Source organism: Electrona antarctica (genome assembly GCF_951216825.1).
Source record: "Electrona antarctica genome assembly, chromosome: 9".
NCBI classification, from domain to species: Eukaryota; Metazoa; Chordata; class Actinopteri; order Myctophiformes; family Myctophidae; genus Electrona; species Electrona antarctica.
The window spans coordinates 58396681-58409467 of NC_136790.1; the positions used below are offsets into that span (position 1 = coordinate 58396681).

Genomic DNA, 12787 nt, shown 5'->3' on the forward strand with positions numbered 1-12787 from the left:
GGACTTAATACAGTGTAGTCAGTAGTAAGGTGTAATAACTACACCTTAGCTAGCACTTTGACCAGTTGGAGTGGACTTACTACAGCTCAGCACATGAAGAACAATAACATTGACCAAAGCTTCTCCTCAGTAACCAGTTGAAGTGGACTTACTGCACATGAAGACATTCAACCTTCAGCACATGAAGACATTGACCAAAGCTTCTCCTCAGTGACCAGTTGGAGTGGGCTTAGTACAGCTCAGCACATGAAGATCATTGACCAATACCTTTTCCCCCACTTTTCCCGGGATTCTGTAGCGGTTGCACACAGTCCCATAGCCCAGGATCCGTCCCATAGCCCGGGGGAGACCATCCCATAGCCCGGGGGATACATATCTGTTGCACACCGCCCCATAGCCTGGGTGGATGGATGGACGGTGTAAATAGTGGGAATACAAACTATCGTAGTATTAATAAATGGTGCATTTATAACAGGCTTTTATCCAAAGAGCTTTATGTAGACCGATGGAGGAGGAAACCATGCAAGGCTCCAAGCTGCACATCAGGAGCAGTTAGAGGTTCAGAGTCTTGCTCAAGGACACTTCCACACTGACTCTGGGGGAGCCCACAGGGATCGAACCGGGAACCTCACGGTTCCAGACCACCGTTCTACCGGCTACTCTACCGCTGAGCCACTGCCACCACATGTACTAAGTACATGTGGTGTATATGTGTAGTACATGTTTAGTACATGTTAAGTACATGTTTAGTACATGTACATGTTAAGTACATGTTTAGTACATGTTAGGTACATGTTTAGTACATGTGTGTACATGGAGACTACGACATGCCCAGGAAGGAGTTACCATTACCGCCAGGTTGGGAGGAAGCCACGGACTTTGACGGGAAGGTTTACTACATCGATCACGGCAACCAATCAACGAGCTGGATCGACCCCCGCGACAGGTAAGGAACCCTGTCTGTTTTTCTGTCTGTCTGTCTGTCTGTCTGTCTGTCTGTCTGTCTGTCTGTCTGTCTGTCTGTCTGTCTGTCTGCCTGCCTGCCTGCCTGCCTGTCTATCTGTCTATCTGTCTGTCTGTACGTGCGTCATGATACTAATGTTTAGCATCACAGACAGGAATGAAGGCCAACAGGTTTAGTTGACAGGCAGGCAGGCAGGCAGGCAGGCAGGCAGGCAGGCAGGCAGGCAGGCAGACAGACAAGACAGACAGACAGACATAACATATGAATGAATGAATTAATGAATTGATCAATAATGTATGTATCAATGTTTGGATCAATATTATCAGTCATGGTATTAGTTGTGTAGTAGCTCTGGTCAAGTGGCTGTACTAACACACACACACACGCACACACACACACACACACACACACACACACACACACACACACACACACACACACACACACACACACACACACACACACACACACACACACACACACACACACACACACACACACACACACACACACACACACACACAGAGTCAGGTGAATGGAATGTTATCTGTCGCATACCAGAGAGGAGGAGGGGCAGAGAGCGAGAGCTCTGTTTACACCTTCATTTTATTCCTATTTATATTCAATATTTATTTGTACTTACATTGTTTTATTAATTAATCTTGATTGTTTTGTTGCACTTTTGCTTTGGCAATGTGAATATATGTTTTCTCATGCCAATAAATCTCCTTTGAATTGAAATTTAATTGAGAGAGAGAGAGAGAGAGAGAGAGAGAGAGAGAGAGAGAGGTATACTTTACAGTTGGACCTTGAGGCTTGGATAAGTCTCATAAATTCACTTGATGTGCGTGCGTGTGTGCGTGCGCTGTGTCTTAGTGCAGGGATACTCAAATAGCTGAACTGGGCCACATTACAAACACGTCTTTTTTATTTGCTTTATTTCCACAATGCAGTGGTTTAAAAAAAAACATATTAAGGCCCATTATTTATTCAGCATTTGAGCCACTGACCACCATTTGATGACATTTAGCCTCTCAGACCCATTTGAGCCACGGACCACCGTTTGATGACATTTAGCCTCTCAGACCCATTTGAGCCACGGACCACCATTTGATGACATTTAGCCTCTCAGACCCATTTGAGCCACGGACCACCATTTGATGACATTTAGCCTCTCAGACCCATTTGAGCCATGGAACAGAACCCATTTTGACCTGAGATCAGATTCTAAAAATGTCTTCTACATCCTGACAGTTTTCTGAAAAAGCTATGTTTCTATGTCAGTCGTTCTTCGATTTTTCAAAAATAGCAGACCTACAAGCTTGTAGTGCACCACTCGGTGGCGCGCTATGAGCTTGTAGATCTGCTATATTTCAATAGCTAAAGCATAACATAATGCTAACACCAAAAGGGGTTCCCGCCCAAAATGGGTTAAAGGTGCAGAATATTCTTTAGTTTTAAGGCCTATTCATAGTCTGGATTTCTGGTGGTGAGGTGACCACCGCTCCGGTGGTGAGGTGACCACCGCTCCGGTGGTGAGGTGACCACCGCTCCGGTGGTGGGGTGACCACCGCTCCGGTGGTGAGGTGACCACCGCTCATGGTGGTGAGGTGACCACCGCTCCGGAGAGAAGGGCCGTGGTGGTGGTTTGCTCTTCACTCGTGACGTCATGTTGTAGTTGCGGTGGTCACCTAACCACCGATAAATCAGACTATGAATAACGCTTTAGTCTGTCTGAAGGAACAAAAAGAAACGGAAATCTGCAATTTGAAATTTGAATGGCCGTTTTGAAGATGTTTTGTCCATTATCTCTGGAAGGGAATGTCCTGCTCACTTTAAACCTTGTTGGATGCGTGACTCTGAGGACATTAAAGATGGAGTGCCACGATTTTCTTCCACCCTAAAACATGATCATCAGGTATTATTATAATATAAGGAGTACAGTATTTGTTAAAATCATGCTTTTATGTGGACACGCCCACCAGTTCATTAAGTATGCCTGGTTTGCCCATGATGGGTGGTGATCCACCTGAACTGAATCCGCACCCACAGCTGTAGTTGTATGATAAAGGGGGAGGGGTTAGGGGAGGGGCTGATAGTGTGATGTCACTATATTACTGTTTATTTCATTGGCCCGTTTGACTGTCAAGGGTTCAGCCTCCAGGAAGAAACCCTAAATACAAAGTTAATACGCCATTGCACATAAAAAACGACCCCAGGGTGTCTAATGAAGTACTGTCACCTCATAGACACATGAAAAACTGGAAAAATACAAATATTTTGCTACTCCATCTTTAAGCACATGTTTATTGGTGGGTTCAGGCCTATTCATAGTCTGGATTTTCGGTGGTAAGGTGACCACCGCTCCGGTGGTGAGCTGACCACAGCTCCGGTGGTGAGCTGACCACCGCTCCGGTGGTGAGGTGACCACCGCTCCGGTGGTGAGGTGACCACCGCTCCGGTGGTGAGCTGACCACCGGAGCTGAAATAACGTTGAGCGTTGGTGAGTAAAAACAGAGAGAAGGGCTGGAGCGGTGGCGGTGGTTTGCTCTTCACGGCGGCTCTGTGACGTCATGTGTCATGTTGTAGTTCGGTGGTCACCTAACCACCGAAAATCCAGACTATGAATGAGCCTTTAGGGTTAGGATTAGTGAGTCTGAGGACATCTATTGGTGGGCCTGAAGTGGCCTGTGAGGGAAATCACCACAGCACATCGATCCTCCGATGCGAGACATGTTGAATCAATTAATTTAAGTCCCAGAACCGTCTGTCTGTCTGTCTGTCTGTCTGTCTGTCTGTCTGTCTGTCTCTCAGAATGGGGGGGTTGGTGGTCTTCTGTGAGTGTTTAATTATTCAGCTGAAACCAGAACCAGTTCAGTTTCACCCCCACTGCTGTGTGCGTGTGTGCGTGCGTGCGTGCTGTGTGGACAGGTTGTCATAGTTACTACGGCAGGGGGTGGGAGAGAGGGGGGGGGGGGGGGGGGGGCATGTGTTTTTGTTTGTATCTAAAACACATGGATCGAGTACAGAGCCCTGGGGAACTCCAGACAACACTTAAAGCCACAGCAATGAGTTTACTCTGAGTATTCTACATTTGTTAGTGAGTGTACAACATTGTTTTTCCTGAAAAACGTGTGTGTGTGTGTGTGTGTGTGTGTGTGTGTGTGTGTGTGTGTGTGTGTGTGTGTGTGTGTGTGTGTGTGTGTGTGTGTGTGTGTGTGTGTGTGTGTGTGTGTGTGTGTGTGTGTGTGTGTGTGTGTGTGTGTGTGTGTGTGTGTGTGCAGGCAGACCAAGCCGTTGACGTTCGCAGACTGTATCGGAGACGAGCTGCCAGTAGGATGGGAGGAGCTTACCCACCCCAACCTGGGCCCTTATTGGGTGGACCACAACTCCAGTACGTTTCATAATACTAACTAACCTACAACTGCAGTATGTTTCATAATACTAACCTACAACTCCAGTACGTTTCATAATACTAACCTACAACTCCAGTACGTTTCATAATACTAACTAACCTACAACTCCAGTACGTTTCATAATACTAACCTACAACTCCAGTATGTTTCATAATACTAACTTGTAACGATCAGATATTACTATCACTGCTACCATTATTTAAATTACGGATTGTGAATGATCTCCTCTTAGGACACAATCTGATAAAGTGGAATATAATGAAATAGCCTACATAAGCAGCAGTAAACACAGTCAGAAACAAAGCTCACGTTAACCTTTTATCTATTCAAGACAAGAAATCAAAATACAGTTACACAGCCAGGTTACACAGCGAGTTGAATGATGAATGAATAGTCCGAGTGTCCGTGCACGCGCACGCACGCCCGCGCTTGTTTATTGTTTAGTTTTGTTCCGTGGTTGTTTCCAAACAAAGTCTGTTTCTCCAGCGTAACACTCCCTTAGAGCGTAGAAGTTAGTAAAGTAGTAAATAAAGTAAGTAAGTCCCCGTAGCGTATGGTAATCCAGTTGAATGTACTCCAAAGGAAGAGGAAGAAGAACACCTCGGATCCTTGCGGGACGAAGAAATAAATAAATAAATAAAAGACGAACGATCTCACCAGTTGCTGAAGAATGTCTCGAGTGGCCTCTTCATTTAGTGAGCGCAATCGTTCTGGTAGCTATAGCTTAACGGGATGTTTTAGACTTAGGGGCAATTCACACTATGGTCCCGGGTTCGGACTCGGGACCACTTGTCAGATGTTGTGGTAATGTGAATGATGCGTACCGTTCCTAGCCTGGATCCAGCCCAAAGACCCCGCCCACTCTCTGAGTGGACTCCGTCTCTTGGTCTGGTGTTGCACTGTGAACCTCTAATTTCTTCGGTACAAAAATGTATTATCCAATGAGAATCGGTGGTGGGGGTTGGTCTAACGAACAACCAACCAGCGCCGAGTCCCGTTTTCAGCGTCATCACGCAGTGCAACACACAGAGGAAGGAGGGAAAAACAACACCAATGGCTACTGGTTGAGGGAAATTCTAATCCCCTCCCCCTTGAAATCGCTCAGACAGGAGACAATGTCAGACTGAAGCTTCAAGAAAGCTACAGTCTGATAATCAGGCTATACCGTTCCCGGGAGCGGATCGCCCAACCGTCCCCGAGACCGCATGGGGGGCGGGTCTCTGGACCGTTGAAGTGTATTCAGATACGAATCGTTCCAATGTGAATGCATGCGTACCTAAAGAAGGAAGTGGACTGTTTTTTTTTAGAACGTGACATGATCTCTAGTCGACGAGCCAAGCGTCAACAAAAAAAAACACAGATGCTGCACGATGCGTAACACCAGCTCATTCAACGCCGCCCGTCGCCGATCTACAAGCTCACAACGCGTCGCAGCGCAACGCATTGTGAGCTTGCAGATCTGCTATGTTGAATCTGCTATACGCGCAGCACCGCAGTACGCGCTGATCTTGGACTACACGAACTTGGACTACAAAATAATAATAATGCTAAAGTAGAATCCATTAAACTAATATCAAACACGACACTGGAGCACAGAACTGACTGACACAGTGAATAGTAGGCAGGCTGACAGTGAAGTAGTATAACGGCAAAGAGACAAAAGAGGCAATGCAATGCAGTGTGTCTGGATTTATTGGAGACAATGTCGCAGAGTTGATGGTCAGTGTCCGTGCGCACCAGCCATCAAGCACACCACCATCTGGAGGATCAAAGTGTGTTACCTGGGTGCGCTGTTGAATCTCGGGCAATGTGAATCATGGCCATCGGGGACCAGGCAACCGTATTCGGAAACGGTTCCAATGAAACGGATTCAGTCCCTCTCAGTGTGAATTGCCTATTAGAGAACAAACATATCCAGGTCCCTCGTAGACTCCCTGTTTCCTTGTCTGTCTCTCTCCCAGGTCTCTCTCAGGCCGGTAACCGACGCCTACTTTATGGGCGTCAATCCACCTCCAGATCCGTGTCAATCAAAATATATCAAATCATAAACATAGTCTTTAAAAACCCCCAAATAATAACAAAATCACAACGTAGACAGCACAGAATATATAGGACCTTACCCTTGACAGATGGCGTTAATTAGAAATATTAAATAATGCTGGTCCTTCCCACTCAGGCGCTAGCATGGCAGAGAATGTTTTGTTGGCCTGGTGAGAGAGGACGCGACCTGACCCGACTAGGCTTGGGCAATATACCGATATTACCGTTTACCGCGATATTTTAAATCAATACCGGTAATATCGCAGAGTATATAAATAATACAGAATACCGGTAATATCGCGGAGTATATAAAACACCACTCAATAATACCGAATACCGTCATAATACTAATATCGTAATTTTACCGTCATGTAAATAGGAGAGGAGAGGAGAGGGGAGGGGAGGGGAAATCTTGACTGGAGAGGAGAGGAGAGGAGAGGAGGGGAGGGGAGGGGAGGGGACGGGACATTTTGAATGGAGAGGAGAGGAGAGGGGAAATCAGCCCGTCAGTGTGATATATTAATGTTTTATTAATAAAACCGATAATACCGATTATCGCGGTATTATTCACGTTATCAATATCGATATCAAAAAATCAATATCGCCCAAGCCTAGACCCGACTAGGTCACCCTGCTGAAAGTGGCCTAGTTTCCTGCGGGCATTCTCTGGCCTAGCTTGTCTAGCCTGGTGCACCCCCACTCTCCCCCTGACCTCCTCCGCCCACTTCTGCTGTCTCTTCTTCACCAGGAGGTAAACGTTGGCAGGGCTTCTCCTTGGACCTGGACCCCTCTGGTCAAGGCTGGGTGTTCAGTAACGGTGACGGCTTAGTGTTCTTTGCCTTGTCCTGCTGACATGTCACACAGGCCTTCGTATGACCCCACACGTCCTTCCGGACACTTGGCCACCAGGCCACCTCCATCACTCTCAAGAGGGTCTTCAGTCGCCCCCGATGCCCACCGTAGGGCTTCTGATGAAGGTACCGGAGGAACGCCGGCACCAGAGACTGAGGAACGACCACCTGCCATTTCCCTCCCTGGCCAGGTACCCCTCTGTACAGTACCCCCTGGAACTCACAGAGGCGGACGCGGTCTGGTGAAGAGGTAGACTGACCGCTGTCCTTCCTCAAGTCCCTCACACCCCGGTCTTTCCCTTGTGCCAGGGCCAGTTCTTCCAAGGAGGTTGGTAAGTCAGAGTAGCTCTCTGCGGAGGCTACTCTTAGGATGTCGCTGATAATGGGCGTCGGATGAGCGTCTTGTGAAGTCCCGGCAGTCACATTCCTGTGGTCTACACGGAGCCTATTGGTCCCGTCTGGGATGTTTACCAGCGCCACAGGGGATGCTCCGGCTGACGACGACAACTCAGGAGCCTGGGCCTCGTTGTTCTTGGTCGAGCCACCTCTCACCTCGCCTGGAGTTGATGCGTGGAAGAGGAGAGCCGGAGAGGAGAGTGAATGTGCACCAGGCAGACTGCAGGGCGCAAGTGGCATGGGGCTGACATCAGTGGACACGGCTGTGGGGCTGGTTGTCAGGGGTGTGCTAGTGGATTTTAAGCTAGCTAGCTCCTTCCTCAACATGTCATCCCTCCGCAACATACAGTTCACAGTTTCCTTTTCCAGCTTTTGCATGTCTTCTCTCAGAATGGATATAGCTGTATCAAAAGACTGCCTCAAAAGGACTTCCCTGTTCACTGCACTGTCCACAGACTCTCTGAAATCAGTTTTCAGCTTAACCACCTGTTCCCTCAGAGAATTTAATTCTCCTTTAACCTCCCCATTTTCAGCCTTCAGAACCTTCACTTCCCTCTTAAGCTCGCAACACAGAGCCTCAAAATCTCCAATTTCATCATCATCATCATCATCATTATTTTCAACTGGTGCATTAACCTGTAGTTGATTGTCCTCTACATGAAACTCATTCAACAAGGTTGACATCTCATCATGAATAGAAGAAATAAAATGAATAGCACTGAATTCGACTGTATTCACTTTTCTTGTTGCCATACTGCAGGCCAAAATACAAAACCAAACCAAACAGAATCAATTTAAATCATCCCCGTGTTGGGCCACCATATGTAACGATCAGATATTACTATCACTGTTATCATTATTTAAATTACGAGTTATGAATGATCTCCTCTTAGGACACAATCTGATAAAGTGGAATGTAATGAAATAGCCTACATAAGCAGCAGTAAACATAGTCAGAAACAAAGCTCAACCTTTTATCTATTCAAGACAAGAAATCAAAATACAGTTACACAGACAGGTTACACAGCGAGTTGAATGATGAATGAATAGTCCGAGTGTCCGTTTATTGTTTAGTATTGTTCCGTGGTTGTTTCCAAACAAAGTCTGTTTCTCCAGCGTAACACTCCCTTAGAGCGTAGAAGTAAGTAAAGTAGTAAATAAAGTATATAAGTCCCCGTAGCGTATGGTAATCCAGTTGAATGTACTCCAAAGGAAGAGGAAGAAGAACACCTCGGATCCTCGCGGGACGAAGAAATAAATAAATAAATAAAAGACGAACGATCTCACCAGTTGCTGAAGAATGTCTCGAGCGGCCTCTTCATTTAGTGAGCGCAATCGTTCTGGTAGCTATAGCTTAACGGGATGTTTTAGACTTAGAGAACAAACATATCCAGGTCCCTCGTAGACTCCCTGTTTCCTTGTCTGTCTCTCTCCCAGGTCTTTCTCAGGCCGGTAACCGACGCCTACTTTATGGGCGTCAATCCACCTCCAGACCTGTGTCAATCAAAATATATCAAATCATAAACATATGATTTAAAACCCCCCAAATAATAACAAAATCACAACGTAGACAGCACAGAATATATAGGACATTACCCTTGACAGATGGCGTTAATTAGAAATATTAAATAATACAACATACACTTTTAAATGTTGATATTAAAATAAATCATGGTATAACTTGTGTGGCAGTCGCTACAAACTAACCTACAACTCCAGTACGTTTCATAATACTAACCTACAACACCAGTACGTTTCATAATACTAACTAACCTACAACTCCAGTACGTTTCATAACCCTCTCAAGACCTCTCTTTCTCCTGTATTAACTCTATGTCTCTCGCCCTCAGAGAGGACCCAGCTAGAGGACCCCATGGCTCTCTCTCTCCTGTATTAACTCTATGTCTCTCGTCCTCAGAGACCTCTCTCTCTCCTGTATTAACTATGTCTCTCGCCCTCAGAGACCTCTCTCTCTCCTGCATTAACTCTGTCTCTCGCCCTCAGAGACCTCTCTATCCTGTATTAACTATGTCTCTCGCCCTCAGAGATCGCTCTCTCTCTCTCTCTCCTGCATTAACTCTGTCTCTCGCCCTCAGAGACCTCTCTCTCCTGTATTAACTATGTCTCTCTCCCTCAGAGACCTCTCTCTCTCCTGTATTAACTATGTCTCTCGCCCTCAGAGACCTCTCTCTCTCTCCTGCATTAACTCTATGTCTCTCGTCCTCAGAGACCTCTCTCTCTCCTGTATTAACTATGTCTCTCGCCCTCAGAGACCTCTCTCTCTCCTGCATTAACTCTATGTCTCTCGCCCTCAGAGACCTCTCTCTCCTGTATTAACTCTATGTCTCTCGCCCTCAGAGACCTCTCTCTCTCCTGTATTAACTCTGTCTCTCGCCTTCAGAGACCTCTCTCCTGTATTAACTCTATGTCTCTCGCCCTCAGAGACCTCTCTCCTGTATTAACTCTATGTCTCTCACCCTCAGAGACCTCTCTCTCCTGTATTAACTCTGTCTCTCGCCCTCAGAGACCTCTCTCCTGTATTAACTCTGTCTCTCGCCCTCAGAGACCTCTCTCCTGTATTAACTCTATGTCTCTCGCCCTCAGAGACCTCTCTCTCCTGTATTAACTCTATGTCTCTCGCCCTCAGAGACCTCTCTCTCCTGTATTAACGCTATGTCTCTCGCCCTCAGAGACCTCTCTCTCCTGTATTAACTCTCTGTCTCTCGCCCTCAGAGAGGACCCAGCTAGAGGACCCCAGGGCTCAGTGGCAGAAAGAACAGGAAGTGATGCTGAGGCAGTACCTCAGCGTGGCACAGGAGGCGCTGTCTGCACAGAGGGAGCTCTACCAGGTAAACTCTATGTCTCTCTACCTCTCTCTCTCTCTCTCTCTCTCTCTCTCCCTGTATTAACTCTGTCTCTACCAGGTGAAGGAAGAGAGACTAAGACTAGCCCAGAGAGAGTTCATCTCGCTCTCTCTCTCTCGCTCTCTCTCTCTCCCTGTATTAACTATGTCTCTCTACCAGGTGAAGGAAGAGAGACTAAGGCCATTTCTCAATTCTATTTTTAAACCCTACCCCCCACCCCTTGCCCCACAGCCTGTGTGATTGGTGCAGGCAGTGAGGAGCTACTGAAGTGTTTCTGACACACATTCAGACTTTTGGTTAATTATAGTATGATGATGTTATATATCATATACAGGGTTAGAAAAAGGAAAAACAATTTACAGTATAGAAAGAAGGGGCTGTGGTCACTGTGTTCATTGTTTTTAATATCATTAAGAACAGAGTCATTTTCTATATGACAAGTCGTGGTATGCTACATATGAATGACAATGTTTCAAATTCAACAACATTTAGGACAATGTAAAGGCCATCGTGATTCATCTCCATCCCATGTACAGGCTGTACAGCAGCTTGCAGTCTGGTCCATAGCTGGTTTGATTCATCTCCATCCCATGTACAGGCTGTACAGCAGCTTGCAGTCTGTTCCATAGCTGGTTTGCCTGGGGAAAAAAACAACACCATTGCTAATTAGTTATGTAACTTTTGCAACTTGTGGGGATTAGCATAACATTGTTCATGATAAAACCATACCAGCTATCATACCAGCACCGAGTAGCCAACGTTATGCAGCGACAGCGTTATGTAGGTACAGTAGGCTATTTCACGGCTTTTAAGAGCTCCAAAACTGCAGAATGTTGACATCGTGGTCTGGGGGGTCGGACTGATGCCTGCTAGTTAAGATAGCTTGCATCCGAGTTGTTCCACCGGGGCACCGGCGGTAAATAAAAAATAATAAAGTGCCGATGCCAAATTAATGGGTAACGTTGTATGAATGCAACGCTGTGTGATGTCCCTCCGTTTTAAGTCTGGTCGCGATGTCCCTTCGTTTGAAGGGGATCCTAGCCCTCGCCCTCGGCCCTAACCCTCGCTCTAAGGGCCAGAGAGAAGGGGGGAATTGGGAAAGGGCCTAAGACTAGCCCAGAGAGAGTTCACCTATCTCTCTCTCTCTCTCTCCCTCCCTCCCTCCCTGTATTAACTCTCTCTAATGTCTCTCTACCAGGTGAAGGAAGAGAGACTAAGACTAGCCCAGAGAGAGTTCACGTCTCTACATGAAACCTGGAGAGATAAAGACAAGAACGCCTCCAAGACCTCCTGTGAGTTCTATATCTATATCTACAGTATATATCTACATCTATATATATATCTATTTCTATCATTCACACTAAGCCTGGAACTCTCTACAGTGAACTCCAGGTCTTCTGGTTCCAGTAAATATGACCCAGACATCCTCAAAGCAGAGATCGTCACGGCCAAGAGCAGAGTGAGTATTACCTTTAATATAGAAATGTATATGTGTGGTTAAGGTTAGGTTAAGTTTAAGGGTAAGGTTAGGTTAGGGTTAGGCTAGCCTCGGAAACCCAGACGTTTTTATTTCCAGGGAGAAAAAAAAGTCTGATTGAGTCGTCTTCAATTCGGCATAGAGTAGTAGTGCAAACGTTGATCACTCTCTGCTGATTTCTGATCGTCTGCACCTTTGTTAACACACACACACACACACACACACACACAGTGTTGGGAAAGTTCATTTATTTTATGAACTAGTTCAGTTCACAGTTCGGAAATTTAAAAAGGAACTAGTTCAGTTCATAGTTCCTAATTCAACATTTTGAACTAAAGTTCATGGTTCCAAAAAATGAACGATTTTAGTTATTTTTTTTTAAAATTATTGCCACAGCCTAGGCTATAGCCATTTGCGCATTTGCGCACCAGCTGAGAGACAGGGATTTAGAGAATGCTGACATGCACTCAAATGAGATGTTGCGTCCTGTAAGTAGACTTAGAAATAAAACTAGTGTTGACTAATCAATACAAGTGGCTCTTATTTTGATGAGGCAGTTTCTGCACAGGAAGTCCGTTTCACTTGTAAACAAGCTAGGATGGATGAGCTGTCAAAGTACTAGTTAGCGACCATATAATATGAAAACTGTCACTTAGACAATGTAGGTTACACATTGCTGTAATTAAACATGGAACCTGCAGGCAGCATTAGGTGAGTAATTCATTGTATATGTGTTGGACGTTTGTGGTTGTGCTAATGATAAACGGACAGCTGCTGCT

General features: G+C 45.9%; 1 protein-coding gene across 1 annotated transcript in view; it reads left to right on the forward strand.

Annotated features, from left to right (window-relative positions):
- The first annotated feature begins 244 nt into the window (after positions 1–244).
- Positions 245–12787, forward strand: part of wwc1 (WW and C2 domain containing 1) — a 48479-nt gene continuing 35936 nt past the window's right edge. The window contains 5 exon segments of the mRNA XM_079509474.1: positions 245–946; positions 4249–4358; positions 10401–10516; positions 11730–11823; positions 11914–11990. Coding sequence (XP_079365600.1) covers positions 804–946; positions 4249–4358; positions 10401–10516; positions 11730–11823; positions 11914–11990 — 540 coding nt within the window. The 5' untranslated portion in view covers positions 245–803.